This window comes from Staurois parvus, unplaced genomic scaffold (assembly GCF_062004578.1).
Source record: "Staurois parvus isolate SC_StPar_1 unplaced genomic scaffold, SC_StPar_1.0 ptg000415l, whole genome shotgun sequence".
Lineage (NCBI taxonomy): Eukaryota > Metazoa > Chordata > Amphibia > Anura > Ranidae > Staurois > Staurois parvus.
Window position 1 is genome coordinate 5004834 of NW_028318211.1, and position 26329 is coordinate 5031162.

At 42.6% G+C, this 26329-nt stretch overlaps 1 protein-coding gene across 1 annotated transcript in view; it reads left to right on the forward strand.

Moving 5' to 3' along the window:
* The first annotated feature begins 1110 nt into the window (after positions 1-1110).
* Positions 1111-26329, forward strand: part of KHNYN (KH and NYN domain containing) — a 45906-nt gene continuing 20687 nt past the window's right edge. Inside the window, exons 1-2 of the mRNA XM_089687062.1 lie at positions 1111-2023; positions 5031-6574. Coding sequence (XP_089543188.1) covers positions 1781-2023; positions 5031-6574 — 1787 coding nt within the window. The 5' untranslated portion in view covers positions 1111-1780. The remainder of the gene's footprint in view (positions 2024-5030; positions 6575-26329) is intronic.

Genomic DNA, 26329 nt, shown 5'->3' on the forward strand with positions numbered 1-26329 from the left:
GGAGGCCGATACTCAGATCTGTCATCGGTCGTGTCCGAGGTACACGGCTGGTGACAGATCGCGCCGCATCGTGGCTCTGCAGGAGCGCAATCTGCGCATGTGCGGGAGGACGCCATATGGCGTCCACCCGGAATGCTGATGACATTTGCCGCCCGCCATTCGGCCATAGGGCAGGCAGCAAATGGTTAAGGTTTGGGAACCTTGGATACATTATTCCCTGCAGTCCCTGCCTCCTACTAGTTATGGACTCTTATAGTAGCTGCCTGTGCTAGCCCTGGATCCGTGATTCTTCTAGTCCTCCTTTCTTTCATGTTTTCTCCCTGAATCTTTCTTCCTTCCTTATTTCTTTCTATGTTTTTATATTTTCTTTTTTTTTTATCAGTTTGGGGTTTTTTTCCCGTATGTTCTGAGCTGATACTTCTTGGTAGGGGTTTTCGGTAATATGATGGATTGCTGCTGTTACTATTTGGTTCAGCTTTTTGCTGTCCCTCCTTGTTGTCATTGGACGTTCCATTATTTGGCTAATACACCCTGCTGACTTGTATCTGCTTATGTATGTTATTGTTCTGCTCTGCCCCTGCATGGGCGTATCATGAGCTTGTTGTATTATCAAAAAAAAACTTCTTTAATAAAAATATTGAAATAGAAAGATTAATAGTAAGTTATATTCCTTCTTAGATTGTAAGCTCCAAGGAGCAGGGCCCTCCTAACCCTCTTGTATTGAACTGTATTGTTGCTGTATTGTCTCCTTTTATATTGTAATACGCTGAGCAAACTGTTGGTGCTATATAAATCCTGTATAATAATAATATTTTCTGCATTTAGAAACACATAAAGCCCTGTTGTTGAAACCCTCTTCAGAGCTGGCTTGAACTAGCTCCTGCGGAAGATATATATTTTCCTACATGAGTCCTAAAAAAACAGAAAATTCCACCGGTCATGAGCTGAAAGCACTGTTTGCTGTGCAGACAGGCGGTTTCTTTTTGCAGTTTTGGTCCTAGCAAAGATGGCGTCACGCTTACTACAGAGACAGAGGAGTAAACACGTATTTCGCCTCTGTTAACACAAGATTGAAAAAAAAAAAAAGGAGCCTTCCACTGCTCCTCCCCCTGTGTGAGCAAAATGTGGAATTCCCCGTAGTCTGACACACACAGGAACTTCCCATCAGTCATCAGGAAGGGTGAGAGTGTCTATTTCCAGATGCACATCTATTTTTCAGATATCTTTAGTAAGAATGAGTTCTTTCTAGTGCTGAAGGCAGGCATGTCGCAGCCACAACAGACTGAATAGCTAGTCCTAGCTGCAGCCTGTTAAAGGGAGAGCAGACAAGAAGAGCAGCTCAGGTTGGTGATATTTATAAACAGCCAAGAAGACCTGAGCCCCCAGGCCAGCTTTAAAGGACAGCCTTGTGTCATGTGTGTCACATGTCGGTGACAGTATCCACCAGACGTGTTCAGGTGTTACTAAGGTGACACAGGCACAAACATGCTCATGGGGCGGGGATAAAAGGAAGGCCTGAACTTTCCAGAATGAGGAAGTAGGTGAAAGAAGCCACTGAATATTGTTTCACTTCGGAAAACACAAACAGGTGCAACCCATCTCTAACTATTATCTAAGAAGAAGGGGAAGTATGTCGAAACAGGTGAGCTGAGCCACACTGCACGTAAAACCATCTGGCCTGAAGAGCTAACAATCCTACCTCTGACAATTCAGGGGAGAAGACGTCTATGTCCTTGCATTACAAAGTCTTTCATACTAGGGACAAGTTATTCTACCTAAAATGCTGATGGCAGTGGGCGAATATGAGGCCACGCAAGATGAGGAGAGTGTGGACGAGTTTGCTGTGCCGCAGGGGTCAGAGAAAGCGCTGCGAAGGCAGCAAGCTCACATCGAAAGACTGTTTGGAGTCACCGTGAACATAATTGGAGTGCTTATGCAGGATCCGGTACCCCTGCAATACACAGGACACCAGCAGATATGGGTTCAACTTAATGGTGAAAGAAGGAGCATAGTCAAAGCAAAGGTAAGGCTGCAAAAGTTCTAGGTCATTTAAAGCAGAGTTCCACCCAAAAGTGGAAGCTCTGCTTATCTGCCCCCTCCGCTGCCACATTTGACACCTTTTGGGGGAAGGGGGGAGCAGGTACCTGGTTTTGACAGGTATCTGCTCCCACTTCCACCTCAGTTCACCACGGCACTTACCTGTCCAGGGATCCAGCGGTGTCCTCAACCCGAGCTGGTTCTTCAAACAGCTGTCGGGTGCTGCCGCCGCCATCTTGACTAAGGCCTCCATCCTTCTCTTTTGGGACATTTCACAGGCCCCAGAGGAATTCGGCCCATTGACAAAGCACAGCGCAGTAGGAAACTGGCTGTGAAGCCACAACACTGCTGGTTTCCCTTAGTCAAGATGGCTGCAGCAGCACCACCCAACAGCCGACTGAAGAATCAGCTGCGGGTAAGGACACTGCTGGATCCCTGAACAGGTAAGTGCCCTAGCATTAAAAGTCAGCAGCTAAAGTATTTGTAGCCGTTGACTTTTAATTTTTGGGAGGCGGGACTGGCACTTTTCTTTAAAGTGGAACTATAGCCACTTCAGCTCCAGTGACACGACATCCTGGAGATCCCCGCCGACTGCTGACATCTCCCAGTGGCCGGTGTCCAGGTATTGAATGCCAGGCGCTTTAATTGGTTGCACAGGGATGACATTGCTCCCGTGCATGCGTGGGAGTTCCATCAGCTTCGGCATTGTCAAATATCTACAGTGAGCTGCGTAAATATCTACAGTGGCTCACTATACAAAGGCAGAAGATTAAAAATTTTAATGCAAAAGAGACAAAACATATTTCTTCTGCATTAAAAATCCTGTCTGTTCACACATTTTTATGTGCTGCCTAAAGTTCCACTTTAACATTTTTCACTAATGTTGTGTGCTATACATCATTTGAAATAGAAATAAGGCCCTGTCCCAGCCAAAACATTTTTTGGGTTCTATATAGGAAAGTTTAAAAGGTTGGATTTTTATTGCTGTCTGTGTCTCTACTGGTGAGACTTTCTCTCACATCCTGGGTGGTCACCGTGACAGGAAGTGAGCACAATATTTTGGAATGGGAACATGAACCGCAATACATTTTTTTTTTTTCTCCTTGCAGGGGAAGAGATGAAATAATTATTTTAACGTGGTCTGTGGTTGCATTGGAAAGGTTCCCCATACATTCTCTGCGGTTACAGGGATAAGAAGTGATAAGAACATTATTAAAACCTCACAGAGGTTCTATGGCCATATTTCTTAATCATTCTTTAGCACATTTGTCAGTGAATGATTAATAGGTAATTTTTTTTTTGTTAAACAGTTTGCCTCAGCAGTCTGTCAGAACCCTCACTCTTTTGCTCTAACAAAGCACAGCTTTCAGATGTGGGGAAGATTGTGACCTTCCCCATGTGACAGTGGCCTGATCAGTCCATCTCCAGGCCAGCGCACTGTCACATGGAAGGGTTAGGTCTCTTTTAAATGAGAGACAAATTTAACTTGGCATGTCCAGTGTCAAATGCATCACCACCTGTCAAACGTGCCCATTGAAGTCAACTGGACTACACTGCAACCACAAGTCAAATATTTCAAGTCAATGAAAAATTTCATGAAAATTCCAATTTGGCCAGAAAAATTGCCAAAAAACAGGCATTCGGCAGTATCACCTATTGAATATTGAAAACTGAAAAGCGATCTACCTTATCGCTGTTCAGAAAGATGTCAGGGACGGCCACCCATGTGAAAGAGCCCTTAGTGGAATCATCACAAGTAAGTTCTGACACCACCCAATACTGGAGTTTACCCAGGGTGAATTCCTACAACAGGCAGCTAGAGGGAATAGGTGGTGAGTATACTCGGTGTTAGATATTGGGCTATGAAGAGAAATTGTCACTGTGCCCTGAAAGGGCAAATGACTGTGTCTCTTAATAGCCTTCAAATTTCTAGGGATCCCAAAACTTTAGTTAAGGAATACGGGAGATCCCAGTACTGATGGGTTCATGGAACTCCTGGGAGGTGTTTCTCCACAGTTCCCCGTGGCATCACTAAAGGTGTCTCCCCACTCTTCCCTGTGACATCACTAAAGGTGTGTCCCCACTGTTCACTGTGGCATCATTAAAGGTGTCTCCTCACAGTTCCCTGTGACATCACTAAAGGTGTCTCCCCACTGTTCCCTGTAACATCATTAAAGGTGTCTCCCCACAGTTCCATGTGACATCATTAACTGTAAGTCCATGTTTGGTATTGGTCTAAATATGGATGGCATAACCTGTAACTCTAAATCCATTTATAGTGCCATGATTCCTTTTATTTTTGCAGGGAAGAGGCCATTTCTTCTTGTTAAGGTACGGATGAGTTAAAGGACAATTTCACCCCTATGATTGTTACATGTTCCACCTTTTTTTAGGATGGAAAATGTAATGTGTTCCCAATGCTGCAGCCGCTGCCCGATTTCCCCCCCCCCCCACTCCCAGTGACAACAGTACAGGAAAAAGTTCCCCATACTAGCTGTCACTTTTAAAAAACAGCGCGGCAGTGACAAGCTCCGCCCACACGGCTGCATCATTCATTCACAGAGTTCTGTGAATGCATGAACTGCAAATTCCAACAGCCTGAGCTGATGTCAGCTTCTAGTTCTCAATGAACTACCATGGCACTATGGGAAAATACCTACTGTAAAAATAAAAGACACTATACTTGCCTTTGAAGCATCTTATATCTTAAATTGTACCTTATCACTGCTCTGCCACTGCTGTAGGTATTCCACCACCAAGATGGGTGGAATACCTGCTCCCCCCCCCCCCATTCCACACACAAATGTCTCTACTTCCAGCTTGTATATCCTGTAGTGAGATGCAAGCTGGCAGGAGGAAAAGGTATTCACCTGGAAATGTGAAATCGGTAAAGTGTAAACTTTGGTTTCTTGCATGAAAAGGTTGCATAAATAAAAGCTTTTATGAGTATGGTTTTAAGAAAAATATACAATAATCCTCTTCTGTTCCTTTAGGATTATATTAAGGGACTATGCACCCCAGAGTTAAATGAGAACTTTAACTACCCACGTGAGATGCACTGCATCTTTGTTGGGGCAGGATGTCTCTTCCTTGACTGCCTAATTAGAGCTACTTCAGCATGTATCAAACCTCAAAGTCATGGACTAATTACAATCTCTGGCTTGGCGGAAGGAGTAGTGATGGCCCAAAGCCGAATTCATGCATTTTTAGATGTATGTGACACCAAGCCAGAAGACCTAGAAACCTCTATCAAAAGGAATTTTAAGACTCTGGTAGAAGAACATAATGACCTACATGCACTTGATCTTCTTATTCTTCCAACTTCCACCAAGGAACAGTTACTGGCTCTTGTAGAGGAGGACAAAGAGAGTAGACAGAAACGATCCACAAGCCACCAGAAGGAATGTGATGCGATGAGAAAGCTTCCTCTCCTTCCTGCAGCAATGGAATATCCAAATCTGAGACTTGACAAGCCTTTAATATCACAGCCAGTAGATATAACCAAGACTAGGCCTGTTAAAGGAGTATTGCGTGAGAGGGCTTCTGAACCTCGTGAACCAGTTAGGAACAATATATGGGATCTGAAAAAACCACCAGTACCATTTAGTGTACAGGAAAGTCCAGTGACGGGGTTAGATGAATGTGAGTCTTCTGGTTCTTACCTGAATGAAGGAACTGAACTTAATGAAAGGATGGAACCACTAGTGAAAGATGATGAGGAATTCCAGCAAATATCAGGACTACTGGATACTATTATGAGGTGGGATGACAGAGAACCAGGCTCACATCACAATTTTTCTTTAGCAACACAAAAAGAGTTTAACATGCTTTTAGACTTTTTCAAGACAATGGGTTATCAGGAATCTATTGTGCTGAAGGTGTTGTCAGAAAATGGGATCCAGGAGCCTTCTCAGATTCTGGACAAAGTTAAATTAGAACAATCTAGTCATAACCATATTAACAGTAATCAAGTACAAAGGCCTTCTACTCTAAAAGGTATGGCACGTGCTCTTTCTAGTAATGATGATGACTACCTTTTAGAAGTGATGAAATCAGCTGCCAAAAATTGTGGCTATTCTCCCAGTGAAATTGTGGATATTGGGGATGGTTCTGTGGCTGGATTACTAAGGAAACTCAATGAAAAAAATGATTCTGAAGATTATATTTTTCAAAGTAGGCCTCAAAGAAAAGGGCACCAAGAGAATGATTTACAATTTCAAAAAAACCTTGCTCTAGCAAAGCCTGAGACAAAAATTGTTAACCCAACTATGGGAATGGGTGATCCACTGAGGACCAAACCAATGGGTAATAATCACCCAGTTGAGGATATCTTCCATGGTGGCCTTGAGCCAGAAACTATAGACACAGAGGAATCCAAAGATACAACTGGTAAGGAAGAATGCAAAGTACCTATTGTGACTGGAGCGCAGAGATTTAATGAAGCAATGCAGACTCCTTTCAAGCTTAACCTAAGAAATGAAAAAGGAAATGACCAACTGAGGCATATCATTATAGATGGAAGTAATGTGGCCATGATGTAAGTAATGATTTCAATTCCAGTTCAATTCAATAAAAATAAACATACATACAGTACTTAGGCTGATGTGTACTCAGGGCACCAAATCTCTTATTTCTATAGAGAACCAAATGGTATTTGTACAGTTGCAAGAAAAAGTATGTGAACCCCTTGGGATTACGTGGAGTTTTGCATGAATTGGGCATAAAATGTGCTCTGAACGTCATCTAAGTCACAACAATAGAAGAACACAGTCTGCTGAACATAATACTACACAAACATTAGATGTTGCCATGGTTTAATTGCACATAACATGTAAACATTCACAGTGCAGGGAGGAAAAAGTATGTGAACCTTTGGACTTAATAACTGGTTGACCCTCCTTTGGCAGCAATAACCTCAACCAAACATTTCCTGTAGTTGCAGATCAGACCTCCACAAGGATATGGAGTCATTTTGGACCACTCCTCTTCACAAAACTGTTTCAGTGTAGCAATATTCTTGGGATGTCTGGTGTGAATCGCTCTCTTAAGGTCATGCCACATTATTTCAATCGGGTTAAGGTCAGGACTCTGGGCCACTCCAGAAGGCGTATTCTGTGCTGTTGCAGCCATTGTTTTGTTGAATGACTTGTATGCTTTGGGTCATTGTCCTGTTGCATCACCCATCCTCTGCGGAGCTTCAGTTGGCGGACAGATGGTCATACGTTTTCCTGCAAAATGTCTTGATAAACTCTGGAATTAATTTTCCCATCAATGACAACAATCCGTCCAGACCCTGAGGCAGCAAAGCAGCCCCAAACCATGATGCTCCCTCCGCCATGTTTCACAGTGGGGATGAGGTTTTGATGTTGGTGTGCTGTGCCTTTTTTTCTCCACCCATAGTGTTGTGTGTTCTTCCCAAACAACTCAATCTTGGTTTCATCTGTCCACAGTATATTTTGCCAGTAGTGCTGTGGAACATCCAGGTGCTCTTTTGCAGACTTCAAACGTGCTGCAGTATTCTTTTTGGACAGCAATGGCTTCCTCCGTGGTGTCCTCCCATGTACTCCATTCTTGTTTAATGTTTTCCTTATTGTAGATGTGTCAACAAAAATGTTAGCATGTGCCAGAGATTTCTGTAGGCCTTTAGCTGACACTCTGGGATTCTTCTTTGCCTCATGCAGCATTCTGCGCTGTGCTCTTGCAGTCATTTTTACAGGACGACCACGCCTAGGGAGAGTAGCAACAGTGCTAAACTTTCTCCATTTGTAGACAGTCTGTCTTACCGTGGACACATGAACATCAAGGCTTTTGGAGATACTTTTGTAACCCTTTCCAGCTTCATGCAAGTCAACAATTCTTGATCGTAGGTCTTCTGAGAGCTCTTTTCTGCCAGGCATGGTTCACATCAGACAGTGCTTCTTGAAACCAGTAAACCCAAAACAGGTGTGTGTTTTTTAAGGGCAGGACAGCTGTCAGCAACACATCCAATATCATCACACTGATTGGAGTCAAGGTTGGCTCACTCCTGGCTCCAATTAGCTCTGGGAGAAGTCATTAAGCTAGGGCCTCACATACTTTTTCCTCCCTGCACTGTGAATGTTTACATGTTATGTGCAATTAAACCATGGCAACATCTAATGTTTGTGTAGTATTATGTTCAGCAGACTGTGTTCTTCTATTGTTGTGACTTAGATGACGTTCAGAGCACATTTTATGCCCAATTCATGCAAAACTCCACGTAATCCCAAGGGGTTCACATACTTTTTCTTGCAACTGTATATGGGACTTGTATATGTATATTGGTGCCCAGGAATCGAAAAACACATTTTTTATTTGTTTAAAGTAATTTTAAAGCTAGAAGCCCCCCCCCCCCATACTTACCTGAGATCGCACTCTATCAAGCGGTGTGCGTAAGAGCCAAATCCCTGTCCCTCCTCATTGGCTCAGAAACAGCAGCGGTAGCCATTGGCTCCCGTTGCTGTCAATCACAGCCAGCGAGGAAGGAAGCGAGGCCATGTGTTCTATGTGTGAATAGACACACAGAGTGCGGCTCAGGAGTGAGCTTGCTCCAGTGCCCCCATAGCAAGTGGTTTGCTATGGGGGCACTCATCAGGGGGGAGGAGCCCAGAAGAGAAGGACTGGGGCTGCTCTGGACAAAATTGTTGTCATTTCTGTCATTATATTACAAAATTGCTCATTTCTTTTAGTAATGCCCATGTTGAGGGTTAGGCCCAAAAAAAATGTAAATTCAAAAACCGTAATGAGTTTCCATGCGAATGGTCTGGCAAGGTTTGAATTTGGGTTGGCGGCGATAAATTGTTGTGCATATAAACTGCTTTGATCCACAATCAACGCATACAGATACTCCGTGAAAAACAGCTCCAAAAATCAAGGAGGTATGTGAAAGACCAGGATGTACTGTACCGCTGGTACTCGCCAGTTCACCAAAAGGTAGAGCGGCACTAGTACTGGCACTCTGCTGCATATAAGAGTCATCAAAATGTACCGGCAAGTGCTAACAGGGATCAGGCCTGATTCTGAGAACACTGCAGTTTTGTGTGCAATGTATCAAGTGACAGTGACCTACTGACACTGCACTTGCTGGGGGAGAAGGGGGGGAAAGCGTAGGGGCTAAAGACAGGTACTGGCAGGTGCCCGGGCTGATCCTGCTAACGCTGCGTTTTTGGGGACGCTATACTAATGTGAACGCTGGTATAGTGCTGATCTGATCAAAGATATTGAGCCGTTCAGACACTATACTAGCAATGGAGGTTTATTGTACATGAGCATGCTCCTGGCAATCAAGGGGTTAAATGTGATGACTGGTGTACTGACGGGCAATCTGACGCTATCTGGGAGGGGCGTGAAAACCATTGGAGCGCAAATCATGTATATATATGTGATGTTGCGTACCCATGCCGCCCTGTATCAGTATTTCTGCTGTAGGGCGGTCAGGAAGCGGTTACAGAAGAGGTTTGTGTCACTGCGCTGCGTTACTTTAACTGACAATTGCGCGGTCATGCAACACTGCACCCAAATTAAATTTACATCCTTATTTTCCCACAAATTGAGCTTTCTTTGGTGGTATTTGATTGCCTGTACGTTTTTTATTTTTTGCGCTATAAAAAAAAAACGGCTGACAATTTTGAGAAAAAAAAATAATATTTTGGACTTTTTGCTATAAAACATGTCCAGTAAAAAAATTAAAAAATACAATTTCGTCATAAATTTCGGCCAAAATGCATTCTGCGACGTCTTTGCAAAAAAAAAAAAAAAAACGTGTAAATTAATTGGTTTACGTGAAAGTTATAGCGTTTACAAATGAGACAATAAAAGAAATTGTGCATTAAAAGTAAAAAAAGTGTTTTTGTTTTTTTTTAAATTTGCTTTTGAAAAATTGCTGCACGAGTACTATGTGCCATAAAAAATTGTAGTACCCACCATTTTATTCACTAGGGTGTCTGCTTTAAAAAAATATATAATGTTTGGGGGTTTAAATTAATTTCCTAGCAAAAAATACTGATTTGTTTCATGTGAACAAAAAGGCTTGGTCTTCAGGTGGTTAGAGTGAATGATGTGTGGCATAAACTTCTAATGCTGGGCATAAAACACCCCCACCCCCCAAAACGACCCTTTTTTGGAAAGTAGACACCCCAAACTATTTGCTGAGAGGCATATTGAATCAATAGAAGAATTTATTTTTTTACCACACGTTTCTGGAAAATGACAAAAAAAAATATTTATTTTTTTTTACACAAAATTGTCACTTAAATGATTTACTGCTCACACATGCCATGGGAATATGTGGAATTACTCCCCAAAATACATTCTGCTACTTCTCCCGAGTATGGGGGTACCACATGTGAGAGACATTTTGGCAGTCTAGCCAAGCATGGGACCCCAAAATCCAATAAGCAACTTCAGGCTTTTAAAGGGCTTTATTTCCTCATTACACTTCCTGACTACCTATCACAGTTTTGGAGGCCCTGAAATGCCAGGATAGCACCTAACCCCCCCCCCCAAATGACCCCTTTTTTAAAAAGTAGACACCCCAAGGAATTTGATAAAAAAGCATGGTAAGTATTTTGCAGATCTCATTTGTTGCCACAAGTTTTTGGAAAATGAAGAAAAAAAACAAAAACATATTTTTTCTATTTTTTTTATATTTCAAAATCTTGTGAGAAAAAATTAGATCTGCAAAATACTCACTATGCCTCTTTTTAAATTCCTTGGGGTGTCTACTTTCCAGAAAGGTGTCATTTGGGGGGGGTTTGGTGCTATTCTGGCATGTTTGGGCCTTTGAAACTGTGATAGGTAGTGAGGAAGTGTAATGAGGAAGTTACGCACCCTCAGGCTTTCAAAGTGGTCATTGGATTTCAGGCTCCTGTATGTGGCTAGGCTCCCAAAAAGTCTCACACACGTAGTATCCCCATACTCGGTAGAAGTAGCAGAATGTATTTTGGGGTGTAATTCCACATATACCCATGGCTTGTGTGAGAAATAAATCATTTAAATGACAACTTTGTGTAAAAAAAAAACAAAAAAAAGTTTTGTAATTTTCCAGAAACTTGTGGAAAAAAAATAAGTCTTCCATGGACTCAATATGCCTCTCAGCAGATAGCTTAGGGTGTCTACTTTCCGAAAAGGGGTCATTTGATGGTGTTTGTACTATCCTGGTATTTTTGCACCTCAAGAAATGTGATGAGCAGTCAGAAAGTAAAAGCTATGTAAATTCCATTATCTATACCATATTTTGTAGACGCTGTAACTTTCACACAAATCAATATACACTTATTGAAATTTTTCAATCAAAAACATGTAGCAGAATACATTTTGGCCTAAATTTATGACGAAATTGTAGTTTTTTTGGATTTTTTTTATGACCGAATGAGAAAATATTGTTTTTTTTCAAAAGTTTTTTTTTCTTCAAAAGTTTTCTGGTTATAGCACCAAAAATAAAAAGTGCACAGGTGATAAAATACCACCAAAAGAAAGCTCTATTTGTTTTAAAAAAAAGGACATAAATTTCATTAATGTATCGTATTGCATGACCGCACAATTGTCCATTAAACTAGCGCAGCGCTGTTTAGCAAAAAAATGGCGTAAATTGCAGTATCTATACCATAGTTTGTAGACGCTATAACTTTCACACAAAGCAATTAATATACACTTATTGGGATTTTTTTTACCAAAAACATGTAGCAGAATACATTTTAGCCTAAATTTATAACTAACTTTGAGTTTACTATATATTTTTTATAGCTGAAAGTAAAAAATATCGTTTTTGTACAAAATTTTTGGTCTTTTCTTGTTTATAGCGTGAAAAATAAAAAGCGCACAGGTGATCAAATACCACCGAAAGAAAGCTCTATTTGTGTGAAAAAAAGGATGTAAATTTTGTTTGGGTGCAGCATTGCATGACCGCGCAATTATCAGTTGAATTAGTGCAGCGCCCAGTAGCAAAAAGAGGCGTGGTCATTAAGGGGGGGTAAATCCTCAGGAGCTCAAGTGTTTAACTTGGCTGTCAGTTAGTACCAAGAAATAGACACAAGACTGTTTAGTGGGAAATGAACTCAATGTATTGGTACAGGTTAGAATAAATGGTGGTTTTAGTATAAATGAGCACAGAGAAGGTAGGTTCAGACACAGTCTGCTAGATAGTATAAACACTATGTCAAGGTAACTTAGAATAGAGTTATGTACCACTAGAATAGAACTAACTCATAAATCAGCAAAGTCTGTGTGTACCACCTGTAAAGGGACAGTCTTTAGCCCTAATTCTTCAGCCGGCTAGCGTCGGCGCCCTAGTTGTACCGTTGGTGCACATGGGGATAGCTGCCGTTGAACCTGCAGGCAGCAATAAAGTTAATAAATTGCTGTATGATCAGTTCCTAAAGTGCTCAGTCTCTCTAGCAGCAGATGGTAAATCTCCGCAGCAGCAGCTCACCAGTCCCAGAGGTATTGTAGCTCATCACCTGGTCACACACAACAATTACTCCAGTCTCTGCTCTGCACCCAGGTGACTCTGTCAGCACACTCAACAGCGATGTGAACTCTCTGGTCGCCCTCATGGCAAAAGGAAGCTGTGTCCTCTACAGCCTGAGAAAATTCAGCTCTTTCCCTTCCTCCTGGCAATCTCCCTTTGGGAAATGCAGTTAAAAAGCTGTTGATTACAGTACAGTCTCTGGACTACAGTTCCCACAGTGCAGTGCTGCCTGACTCACCTGCTCAGCAATTCCCTCCTCTTGCTGATATAGCTGTTAACCAGCTCAGCATCACAGGGCAGCAGCTACAGAGAGCAGCACCTGGCTACAGATGAATACAACTTATATAATGACCATCCTTGGTTCAGTAAACTGCATTTCATACTGGCAGTGACCTAGCTTTTCTTATGTCTTCTTCTGCGGTCCTCCACCAAGAAGGTTTTAGCTTTTGGTCTTCACCTTTCCCTGTCAGCTACTGGCTGGAGCTACACTAAGAAGACCAGGAAGTAGATTCACTTAAAATGCATTATTTGAGTGTGGAGTATTAGGAGGAAAGCGGATTCTCTGATTATTACTTCTGTCATTGATTCATTGGAATTCATGATCACTGACAAAATTTCTTGATCGTTTTTGAAAGGGAATGAGAGTAAAATATAATAATATGGATAATCTCCTTTCCCCATTGAAGAACATCTATTAAGCCAATTTTGCCAACCACGAGAGTGGGAGGCAACACCTGCTGAGGGGGAACACTTTCTTTCAATTTTTTCACGTGGTGGTCATCTTTAAAGAAGTTTGAAGAACGATTTGGTGGATAAATTAATATTATTTGGATTTTTTGGGGGACTATACACTTTATTTTATTCATTCATTTTTTGATTTTATAATTTTTTATATTCTTTTCACGTATAAGATTTATGTGCTACTTGATCACTTGTTGAGTGTTTTTCATGTGTTTTAGGCATATTTTCTGTCTGCAGTTGTCCATGTAGATGAGGCCTTATTAAAATCTTAAATATTAAAATTTCCTATCTCTAATGCATTCTTTTGCACCAGAAAATTGTCAGCCTGCCAGGACTTTAATGTAAACCATACAGCAGATGTTTCTGAGCCACCATTCACATTACTGTAGAATGACAACAGGTGTTGTGGATATATGTGGTTTTTGCACACTCAACAGCCCATTCAGTTCAGTGAGTTGCCCTACAAACCACAAGTGCAACAGAGGCTCAAGCACCACGACACGTCTCTTGCTTGTCACATTGGGTACTATTAACAATGAATTGCATCATAAGTGCAACCTATTTTTTGCATGTTATGCAAGCATGTGCAAAGTCCCCCAGTTTTGTGCTACACATATGTGAGAAGACTAGATGTAACACAATAGTAGATAGCTAAGACAAATATCTATTACATATACATATAATCACTCTATGAAAGCCGGCTAGTAACTTTGATAACAGGATTCAAAACCATAAATTATTATTTTATTCAGATTGCTGCTCTTGTCCTAAAATGTTGCAGTGTACAGGGGTTAGCATGGCAGAGGACAGGGGTCAACAGGACATAAGATAGGGTTCAGCAGTGCAGAGGACAGGGGTTGGCAGGGTACAGGAGTCAGCTTGGCGGAAGACAGTGGTCAGCAGATTTGAGGACAGGGTCACTGCTGGCAGGGCACTTAAGAGATCTCCTCCCCACACAGCACATAGCTGAGGTCAGTATCCCTCCACACAGTGTGTAGCTGGCTACTGCAGCTGCGAATCCAATCAGGGAATTGCACAAGTCAGAACTGCAACTGCAGCCAGCTACACATTGTGTATATCGATGCTGTGGGGAATCTGATCTCAGCTATGCATGGGGAGGAGATCTGTTGAGTACCTTGTGTGCAGTGCGGGCAGTGCCGGGACAAGGTCATCTAGCACTCAATGTAAAGGTGACAAACTGTGCCCCCCCCCCTCCATGCTTTTCTATGGTTGAACTGGATGGGTTGTCTTTTTTCAGCTAGACTAACTATATGCCCCAGAAATCACCCCTCCTAGCACACATCCTCTTTCCTTCCAAAACCCCCCTCCTAGTACCAACCCCCTGCCCCAAATCCCCACTCCTAGTGCTAACTCTCCCTCAAATCTCCCCTCCTAGTACAAATACTCCCCCCTAAATCCCTCCTCCCATCATAAATCCCCCCCCCACTTCCTCCTCCTAGCACAACTTACAAATTACCCTCCTCAGCACAAATCCCCGCATACCCAAATCACCCCAGTAGCACATACCACCCCCAAGACCCCCCGGGAACAACAGGAGTAGTGAGGAGATTCGGGCTCTCTGTGATCTCCACCTCCTGTCATAACAGCGATCCTCCATACAGAGGGTTACACAGGATCGCTATTACATCTGACGGTACACAGCTTTATTACCTGCCCCTGTCTCCTCCAAAGACTGCTCAACACTTGGAAATGTGGATGGGGGCGACTAATGAAGCTGTGTACTATCGGATGTAATAGCAATACTGTGTAACCTGCTCTATGGAGGATCGTTGTTACGACAGGAGATGGAGATCACAGAGAGCCTGCATCTCCTCCCCGCTCTCTCCTCTCTGCCACTCCTGTCTGGACTGTTTACTTTAGATAACTGCGTCTGGCCATGAGTGCAGGGAGTGGGGTGGAAGGCTCAGCGGGCACTACACAATGTACATGGGAGGAGGGGTGCACCTGGCTTGGTAGGGCACTATTGAAATTTGGGGGAGCCTAGATCTGGCCATGCTTCACACTTCTTCTAATTTGTAAACCTTGTCTGTAGTTGTATGTATAAACCTCAAAACTCTAAAAACCAAACTTCATGGGGGTTACTACGCAAGGGGTCTTTAAAAAGTTTACGCACTTTTTAAAAACTCTGTTTATTAAGAATTTCAAAAGCAACATGACAACAACTATACTAATTGCAAGTTCAGTAGCTTGCCAGACTAGTCACAAAACACTCTCAGACATGACCAATTGCCCTCACCATTTCCAACAAAAATATAAAAGTGCAGAAACTTTTTGAAGAACCCTTGTAACTAGGAACTACTTTAGTTCCAAGTTGGGAATTAAAGAAGTGAAGAAAAAGGAAATTATTCGCCATAGGTATAATCAGGGGAAAATATTATCAGAAAGATGGTATTCTAGTCAAAACGAACCATTTTGGGAGTAGTTGTTCTTTATAGTGTATGTCAAGCCAAGAACTTTTTATAGTGCTGCTTGAAGCTCTGTTACAGAGATCTCACGTTCTATACTGGTGACAACGGTTTCACCAGACAGGAAGTGAGGGAAAATCTACAACAGTGACACAGGCTGGAATAAAAAGCTGATGCCTGTGTTTCTGTTCCCCTCATTTACAGACTGGTAAAATGTCAGCAGGATAGGTAGTAAGTGTAAATCTCTGTAACGGAGCTCTGCATAGCTGTAAAAATATGGAAAGAGGACTTAACCCTTCCTCACTTTATGCAAAACTACAACAATATATTGGCCGGACCTGTTAAGGGCAGACATAAAAGTTCAGATGTACTTTGATAATGGTACTGGACATTGCTTTTACGCTATTGGTCAAAAATTATACCCAGAAATCTTCAAATGAGGAACATTTGAAACTACATACATTGTTTGAGCCATCTTCAATCAAGCATAGTAACACAGAACCATAGTCGTTGGCAATGGTATTGTTCACAACTGATTGCTGAAAAATCTACTTCCGCAGCAGTTTGAGAACAGAGATAAGGCATTTTTGGAGGATAACTATTACTGCATACCTAAACAGCTACATGCATTCCCTACAAGTCAGGGAACACACTAGGGGAGCCCAGTAAAGTATTTACAACACTTTTCTCGTGGTCTCTTTAAAACAATTTGCCCCTAATTAAGGAAAGTTTCAACAGATTGAGGTTGCGACAGATGCAAAAATAACTACTTCCACTTCTTAGATTAGTAACTTTGGGGTCAACTCACTAAAGGATTTCACATGCAATATTATTATTATACAGGATTTATATAGCGCCAACAGTTTGCTCAGCACTTTACAATATGAAGGTAGACATTACAGTTACACCACAATTTGGTAGAAGAGGAAACAGAGGGCCCTGCTCGTTAGAGCTTACAATCTAGGAGGAAGAGTTGAGTGATACAAAAGGTAATAGCTGTGGGGGGGATGAGCTGATGGAGGAAATAAATGGTGGCTTACTAGGTAGAAGCTGGATAGGCTTCTTTAACCACCTCCCGCCCGCCATATAGTAATAGGACGGGCGGAAGGTGGTTCTCTCGTTCTGGGAGGAAGTCATATGACGTCCTCCCATTCTCACTGCGCATGCGCGGCTCAAGGAGCGCGCAGCGATAGGTGTTGCGCTGTGTCGCTCGGACACAGTGGATCACCGATCACGGAAAGAGCCGAAGATGTCAGCTCGGTCATGTGATCAGCTGTATCCAATCACAGCTGATCACATGTAAACAGGGAAATGCCGGTTATCGGCATTTCTCTCCTCTCGAGCTGTCACGCTGACAGAGGAGAGGAGAGCCGGTAATCGTCTTTCCGCGGAGGGGACATTTACACTGATCATCAGGGCACTGATGATCAGTGTGCCCTGATGATCAGTGTAGCCCCAGCAGTGCCACCTGTCAGTGTCCATCAGTGCCTTATGTCAGTGCTCATCAGTGCCTCGTGCCAGTGCCCATCAGTGCCACATATCAGTGCCTACCAGTGCACATCAATGCCACATATCAGTGCCCATCTGAGCTGCCTTTCAGTGTCACCCATCAGTGCCACCTATCAATGCCAATCAGTGCCACCTATCAGTGCTGCCAATCAGTACCACCTATCAGTGCCAGTCGCTGCCACCTATCAGTGCCAGTCAGTGCTGCCTATCAGTGCGCACCAGTGCCGCCTATTAGTGCCAGTCAGTGCCGCCTATTAGTGCCAGTCAGTGCCGCCTATTAGTGCCAGTCAGTGCCACCTATCAGTGCTGCCTATCAGTGCCATGTATCAGTGCTGCCTTTCAGTGCCCATCAGTAATGCCCATCAGTGCCACCTACTAGTGCCTCCTCATCAGTGCCCATCAGTGCCACCTATCAGTGTCCATCGGTGCAGCCTATCATAGCCCATCAGTGCAGCCTCATTAGCGCACATCAGTGAAGGAGAAAAATAACTTATTTACAAAATTTTATAACAAAAACTAAGAAAAAACTTTTTTTTTTTTTCAAACTTTTCAGTGGTTTTTGGTTTGTTTAAGAAAAAATAAAAAACCCCAAGGTGATTAAATACCACCAAAATAAAGCTCTACCTGTCACAAAAAAATGATAAAAATGTCATATGGGTACAGTGTTGCATGACCGCGCAATTGTCATTCAAAGTGTGACAGCGTTGAAAGCTGGAAATTGGCCTGGTCAGGAAAGGGGTATAAGTGCCCTGTAGGCTAGTGGTTAAGGAGACAGCTGGACAGATTGGGGTAGGGAGTTCCATAGGATAGGAGAAGCTCGGGAGAAGTCCTGGAGGCGAGCATGGGAGGAGGTGGCACAGGAACTAAAGAGCAGCAGGTCTTAGGAGGATTGAAGAGAGCGGTTTGGTTGATATTTTGAGACCAGGTTGGTGATGTAGCTGGGGGCAGAGTTGTGGATGGCTTTATAAGTTTGAATTTTATTCGTTGGGCGAGTGAAAGCCAGTGGAGGGGTTGGCAGAGAGGGGTAACAGACAGAGAATGGTTGGTAAGGTGGATGAGCCTGGCTGCAGTATTCATGATGGACTGGAGGGGGGATAGCCTATGTAAAGGTAAGCCAATGAGGAGGGAGTTGTAGTAGTCAAGGCGAGAGATGACCAGGGAGTGAATTAGGAGCTTTGTGGTATCATTGCTATGAAGGTAACATGACCAATTTTTCAGAAATAAAGCATGAGATAATAAAAGAGTGAATTCATCAAAGTAAAATATCGAATATGGGGCAAATACTGCACATTTGTCAAAATGTGAGGTAAATGCCGCAAAAAAAAGAAAAAAAGAGAGATAAATCATTAAAGTCAATTCATAAAAAAAAAAACCACACTTTTGTTATTTATCTCATGGTATGAACAGTAAGTCCTCATGCACACTGGACATTTTTACAGCGGCTGTTTTTGGCTTTTGCATTTTTTTTCTACAGCCAGTAAACTCCCTAGCATGTTATCCTATGTGTCCATGCACACATAGACTGTAATCAGCGTTTTTTGGCAGGGGGCATTTTTTGGCTGGATAAAAAAAACAGAACTAGTGGCTTTCTTGAGGAGTTTTTTAGTTGTGTGACCACTCTAAAAAAAACGCAGTAAAATGCGACAAAGCGGCGTTTTTGGACTTTTTTTGCAAAAAAACCTGCTAAACGCTACAAATGCAAATGTGGAAAAATGCGGCTAAACACTAATGCAAAAATGCTACAAAAATGCTGAAAAACTTGACTTTACACAGCTAACGCTACCAGCGCCATTAAAACGCCCAGTGTGTATACAGCCAAAATGTTTTAGGAATATACAAAATAACAATGAGGTGAACTCTGCATTGGCCAGTAAATTAAAAGTATACAATGGTGTTGATTTACTAGAGGTAAATAGGCTGTAAGTAAACTCCAAGTGCACTGAAAGTGCAGCTGCTCTAGAGCTGAGGGGAACATACAAGGAAAATAAAAAAACTGCATTTTTTTCTTGCATGTGATTGGATGAATGAAATCAGCAGAGCTTCCCCTCATTTTAGAGCTACCCCTCTTTTCTAAAGCAACTGCACTTGTATAATTTCACCAGAGGTAGGTCATTCTGTGAATGAAAACACACTAAGATGCAGGGGCGGACTCACCATTTGGAAACTCGGGCGGTGCCCAAGGGCCCAGGGTCAGTAGGGGGCCCCATGAGATGCCCCTGGTACCTTTTTCATAGGCTTTTTTGAGTTTGGGCAAGGGCACAGGGGCCCCATGATCCCCTATTGCCCGGGGGCCCCATGAGTTGTCAGTCCGCCCCTGCTAGGATGTTTTCACAGTTTCATAATATTTCTTTGTGCATTTATTTCTTCCTCTGGTGCAGTAATTGCATAAAAAAAGTGTGAAAAAATAACTCCAAAAATAATAAAGTGCTATTGGTAACATGTTTTTTTAGTGAATTCACTACTCTTGAGATAAATACTGCATGGGTTATTTTAACTCAAAAAAAGATGCAGTGTTTATCTCTTAGTGAATTGACCCCATTGTGTGCTGAGAAGTCATGTCATGAAAGTGACAGCTTCCCTCACAGGGCTTGTGGATTGCTAGGATGACTGTGGTCGCTGGTGTCCTAGCAACCAATGACCCATACCTGGCCCCAGGGTTGCTTGGGTAAAGGCGGCCGCTAGTGTCCTAGCAACCAGTGACTCATCCTCAGCAATGGCCATATTTGGACAAGGAATTTCTCTGCCAAGAGATAGATGTCCAGGATAAGTCATCTGTTGTTATGACACTGTCCTAGCAAAAAACGAAGTAGGGGCACACTTACAGTGGATGAAACATGCTGGACCACTGCATCTATATGCGCGATGGGTGCATTGACTGACACGCAGAGTCTGTGACTTTATCAGGCTCTGCATCAGTGAGCTGTACTGAGGACAGCTGTCCAATATGGACACTATGGCCTCTGAGTGGGCCACCTCCTGCCATAAATTCAAGTACTTGTTCCTGACAGGTATATGAATCTGTCAACATTCATGGGGTGGAGGTGCAAGGATTTCTGACACTTTATGAATTCAACCAAATGTCAGAGGGCACTACACAGAACCACATGGATTTCACAATGAATAAAATGGTCCAGTTCTCGTTCATGGTTATTATGCAGTGCATCTTGGCATTTACTGGCTAACATCTAAAGAAGACCAGTGATTGTCATCTTTTGTGCTTTGGATTGAGGAGGTGATATTAGAGCATATTTTGGACAGCTGCATACAGTTTTTGTCAATGTATATGCATGAATGCAAAATGTAAGCAAAGCAGTTTTAGATATTTACTGTCTTCATCTTCCTTTCTCCCTCCCAACCTTGTTCAGGCATTATCTAGGACCAGCATCTACTTTCTATTAAAAGATGCTTGCCCTGACATGCATATACAGGTTGTCACGCACAGCTCAGTTTGAAAATTGGTCACAGTCACACACAATTCAGTGCTTTTGCAGCTGCTGCTGCTTCTTACTATGTGGTCTGATAGAAAATTATAATAAACATTCTGTGGGAGTAAAGACTGAAGAAATGCTTTTCACTTGCCTTAGGTAGATTTTGAGACAGGGCTGTCCTAACGCATGGGCATCCCCGGGCACTGACCTGGGGCCCCTGGTGTATGGGCCCCCCATGGTAATCTTCCATTAGGCCAACAGGAGATGTGACAACAGCATCATTCATTACTCTTGTCAGCAGGGAGGAGAAGCACAGCAGCGCTGCCTAGTCTTGAAAAGTATGGCGAGGCAGGTGAAGACAGGTTGTCATCTCCCTGGTAGGGGCCCTAATGCATTACTTTGACCAGAGGTGCACGATGCCATTAAGATCACCCTGTTTTTGACAGTTTAGGGCAGGGGTGTCAAATTGGCAGCCCTCCAGCTGTTGTGAAACTACAAGTCCCATCATTCCTCTACCTTTTGGAGTCATGCTTGTAACTGTCAATCTTGCAATGCCTCATGGGACTTGTAGTTTGGCAACAGCTGGAGGGTCACCAGTATGACACCCGTGGTTTGGGGTGTGTCGAATACTCGCTCCACCTTCGCAGGGCATATTGCAAATATTCCCACCAGTTCATACATTGTAGTGAGAGGGCCACTTTAAAAGTCATGTCAAGGGAAGTACTGTGATCTTTGTGAGAGGTTATGTGAAATTGTATTTGATTTAACAAGGCAAAAGAAAGGAAAATGTTGATGCAAAAATGTAGTAACTTGTCACATATACAAATCCCATTTCTGTTTCTCAGGGGTTCTTTGCTGTCTGCTAATAACTGGCACAATGCACAGTCTTGACTACACTGATGACAGATAAGATAAAATAGTGGGAGGGAGGGATCTAAGAAAGCACAGAAATGGGTCATGCTGCTTTGGTGAATGACATATGTGGGTAGCGTGTAAAAATGTGAAATTTTCAGGACACTTCATAGTGGCAGCCTAGGGCCCAGGTAACCTTGTGAGCCACTGTGTTGCATTTATTTCAGTATATATAGAGAAATTCTTGTATTACTGTATAGGAGTCTGGAACTCTTCAAAACCAGTATCACCTAATGATTTGGAAAGCTAGAAGTGTAACAAACGGATGTTACTCAGTTGCTTAGCAACAAACCATAGCAATACATAGATGTTATATAGTGGGAAAAAAACCTGTAATGCCAAAGGGCAACCTGATGACTACCAGAGATTTATGCAATTGATGTTTGTTTAAATAATTAAACAGAGTAAATGCAAAGCAACAAGGTGAGTATTTGCATTAGCAGCTTTGTCCTCTGAGGAACCTTCTCTTGTGCTTGAGATCTAAAGGTGGTGACTTCTTTCCACCTTAACCATTGCATTGTACCTCCATTCCTCTGTCTTATTCCAGTACAATCCAATGAGATTTCCCTCCATTGTTTGAATATAGTGTGGGCTGTTCTAGATTATCTCTCTGTCAAATCTTCCCTTTAGATTGACTGGCTTCCTCTTTGTAATTCTGGGGAATCACTGGTGTCAACCTGCTTCTTGCTTCACCATTTCTAGGTGGCTTAGGCATCTCATCATTCAAGACTATCTTGGGCTTTTCAGCTTCAGGCAACTTATTTCCCATATTGGCAAGGCTACCATATGGTCTTCTGTTCCCATGTTCTCCAAAGCTGGCCATACTATGATCAAAATTTGTCTAGTTCAGCAGAGACTGGCCAAATATTGATCAGTTTGTGGCTATCCGCACTCAAAAGAAGTAGAAGGGACATGCTGGAAACTTTTTTTTGACCACTGAGTGCAGCCATCGATCAGGGTATTCTGACACAGGCAGGTACAGCTGTCAAAATACAATGTTGCTGGGGTTTCAGGGGAGGGGGATTCCTACATCCACCTCAATTGTGTGGATGGAAAATTCTATTAATTTCTGGTGTGTGGCCAGCTTAAGTTTTACCAGGTGGATGTTCAGACCTCCATTGACACAGGCTTCAGACAATTGGTTTTTCAGGCAGCTCTTTGAGCCACAAGTAGCCCCACGTTTTACCCTGTTGTTGTGGGTATGTTAGCATGTTTGCTGTGTTGCCACCCCTCAAATGGACTACTTTGGGACATCCCAGTATCTTGATAGTTACCTAAAAAATGGAGTAAACAATATTTAGAAAAAAATGGAATTATTGAATCCCAACCATAAAAATAAGTAAGAAAAGAGAAAACATTTGTAAAAACTCTGGTTATTATCTTGAAGCAATTGAGGAGTTTAGGTGTGCCTTGTACAATCAATAAACCTAATTGACGTAGATGGGACATAGGTTGCATACCCTGTGCCTCTATCCACTGCTCTTTTCAAAATGACAGCCAGGACTTGCTGAGTAATACAACTGTGGATGTGAACACTGGAGCTTTTGAACACTGTTTAAATGTGATTTAGAAATACAATGTATCATTATTGTTACTTTGTATTTACTGTTTAATTCCAATGAAGTGTTGACCTTTGATCTGCTTATGTCCAAAGCATCCATACAAGTAAAAACAAAACAAAGTTCCTATATAAAGAGGTTCTACAGTTTGAAGGTAAAAAAAAACCTTCAGTGTGTAGCTTCCCCCTCAGCCACCCCCCCCCCCCTCCCATACTCACCTGAGTCCAATTTCAGTCCTGACCCAACAATGAGCATAAGTTCTCCCGTTTTCTGTCTCCTCATTGCCTGAGACACAGCAGCTGGTGCCAATGGCACCCGCTGCTTTCAATCACAACCAGTGAGGAAAGAGCAAGGGGCGGGGCCGAGCTGTGATCTGTGTGTCTCATAGACACACAGAGGCAGCTCGGGAGCGAGCATGCATGAGTGTGACCCTAGAAGAGGAGGATCGGGGCTGCTCTGTGCAAAACCACATAGCAGGAAAGTATGATATGTTATTTAAAAAAAAAATATCGGAACTTTTACAATCACTTTAACCCCCAAAAAACCCTTATCGAACCCTAACCCACTTTATATATCTCCCTCCCCTGAAGATTAGTATTTTATTTGGATACAGCACCAAACACATTAGTTATGTGTAATGGTCTGTATCCCACGCACACTCCGCTCCTCACAAGACCTCCTTCTCTCTAGTTCCCTGGTCTCCTCCTCCCATGCCCGCCTCCAGGACTTCTCCAGGGTGTCACCCATCCTCTGGAACTCCCTGCTCCAACCCATCAGATTATCACCTACTCTCCTCTCCTTTAGGCGCACCCTGAAAACCCATCTCTTCAGGGAAGCCTACCCCGCCCCCTGCTAACTTGCCGACCTCCTCCACTCTTCCTACCACTCCATCCCCCACAGCTATCTCCTCCTGTGCCACCATCCCCTCCCTCCTAGATTGTAAGCTTGAAAGAGCAGGGCCCTCAATCCCCTCATGTTTTGCATTGTATTGGTATTGTTCTGTCACATGTTCTGTCCCCCTTTGTAATGTACAGCGCTGAGCGAACTATTGGCGCTTTATAAATACTGTATAATAATAATAATATAATAATTATCTGAAGGTTGCTGCTTCTTATAAACATCTTTCTTTAAGGACCTCCTTCACAAAACATATATTACTATTCTCTCCTGTGACTGGGTCATGGAGTTCATATCATTCCAATGCTCCATTCACAGAGAGCGATGCACTGTGCAAGACCAGTAATATGAGTTTTGTGAATTGTGGAGAGGGCGGAAGGTGGGCGGACAAGCAGCCAAAATTTCAGGCTAGCAGCAGCTGCTGTTAACCCTCATAGCAACAGAAGATAGTCAAAAAGCAGCTGCCCCCTTCTCAGGTAATAAGATAAATATGTACATATGTAAATATGTACATTACACATAACTAATATGTTTGTATCTGCACCCCCCCCCCCCCCTCACCTACAAAAAAAACAACCTTAGCTTTAACTGTTATTTATCAGAGGTATTTGTATAATGCCAACAATGTATGCAGTGCTTTACAAAGTGTACATTCATATCAGTCCCTGTCCCCTTAGGAAATTTATGGTCCCTACCTTACATTTATATACACACATACTAGGGCCAATTTAGGTGTCCTTTTATCATGAAGTGGTAAATGACCGCTTCTCAGTTCTCCGGCATTCTCAGAGGAGAGAGTTCTCTGAATGCCTTTTTATGAAGCGGTGTGGATCGCTTCTCCGAATGAAGAAAAAAACGATCTACAAACGCTTTGAATGCTAGAAAACGGCAGCTATTACTGTAAACTCGCGAGATTACAGTAAGAGATCAGTCAAACACCGTTTACTAAGCAGCAGTAAATTATCGCGGCTTCGTTTGCGGTTCCCCCGATTCTCCAACTCTGGGCTGGAGAATCTGGAAGGAGAACACAGATCGCCAGTGAAGGGCTGACATCGCTCCTTCATATACTGGCCATTTGTGTGCTGAGATGATCAGCAGAGAACATGTTCTCCATTGATCATCTCTGTTTCCTAAACCACTAATGATCTGAGATCAGCAACAATCCTCAGGATCGCCGCTGATCTCTGTTTCATAAAAGGACACCTTTGAAAGGACAAATTAACCTTCCTGCGTGTCTTTGGGGTGTAGGAGGAAACCCACAAGGCAAGGCAGAAGTGCTAACCACTAAGCCACTGTGCTGCCATGTATATATATACATTTGTTTGTGTTTTTTTTTTTGTTTTGTGTCTCACATTAAAAAAAATGTGCAGAATCGAGAAACGTATTTTGTAAATAAGTTTGCAATGCTTTTAATGTAATTATAAATGGGGCAATTATAGTATAAAATTCTTTTTTCTACAGTCAGTTTTTGAAAGCTACCACTGATCAAATTGTGCATTTTGTTTTACATTAGTCAAAACGGCCTCCCCCCCCACCCCTTCACATCAAAGCCTCATTCGTTTAAGAGCCACCCCTCCCCCCCCCCCCTTACATCAGAATCCTGCTCCCCCTCACCTCCTCTTCCTTGCATCAAAACCTCTCCACCATACATCGCTGTCCCCCTATACTTTAAAGTCCTCCCCCTCATATCTGGTGCCCCCTTTAAATTACAAACCACCATTTTCAACTTTGACTATTTTTTAAGTTGTCCTGCTAAACATAGATCATATCACATAGCCCTGGTCACATGACTGAGCTTCTTCTCCCTCATATGTATCCACCCTTTATGTCCTAGACAGTTTATAGGCTATCACTGAATTCTTTACAGGTAAGCCCAGCTGGTCCCCCTGCTGACCCCACAGGTCCGGCATAGGAGAGGTTGCATGTATCCCTAATAACATTCACAACAGAAACAATCCATGCGAATACAAAATCCAATATGCATAGTCCTTAATATAATAGAAACATAAATTGCAGCACTAGAAACATAACTATCCAGTTGCAGATTCCAAATTCCACCCCCAGTATCCACTTCCAGAAAGGATCAGAAAATGTACAACTGTAGATTGCAGGAAACCAAGATCCAAGCAGTTCAAATAATCAATATTATTATTATAATACAGGATTTATATAGCGCCAACAGTTTGCTCAGCGCTTTACAATATAACGGGAAACAATACAGCAACGATACAGTTCAATACAAGAGGGATAGGAGGGCCCTACTCCTTGGAGCTTACAATCTAACCGATATGAAAGGAGGACGCCATTGCCACCATAAAACAAAAAGGTGTAAAC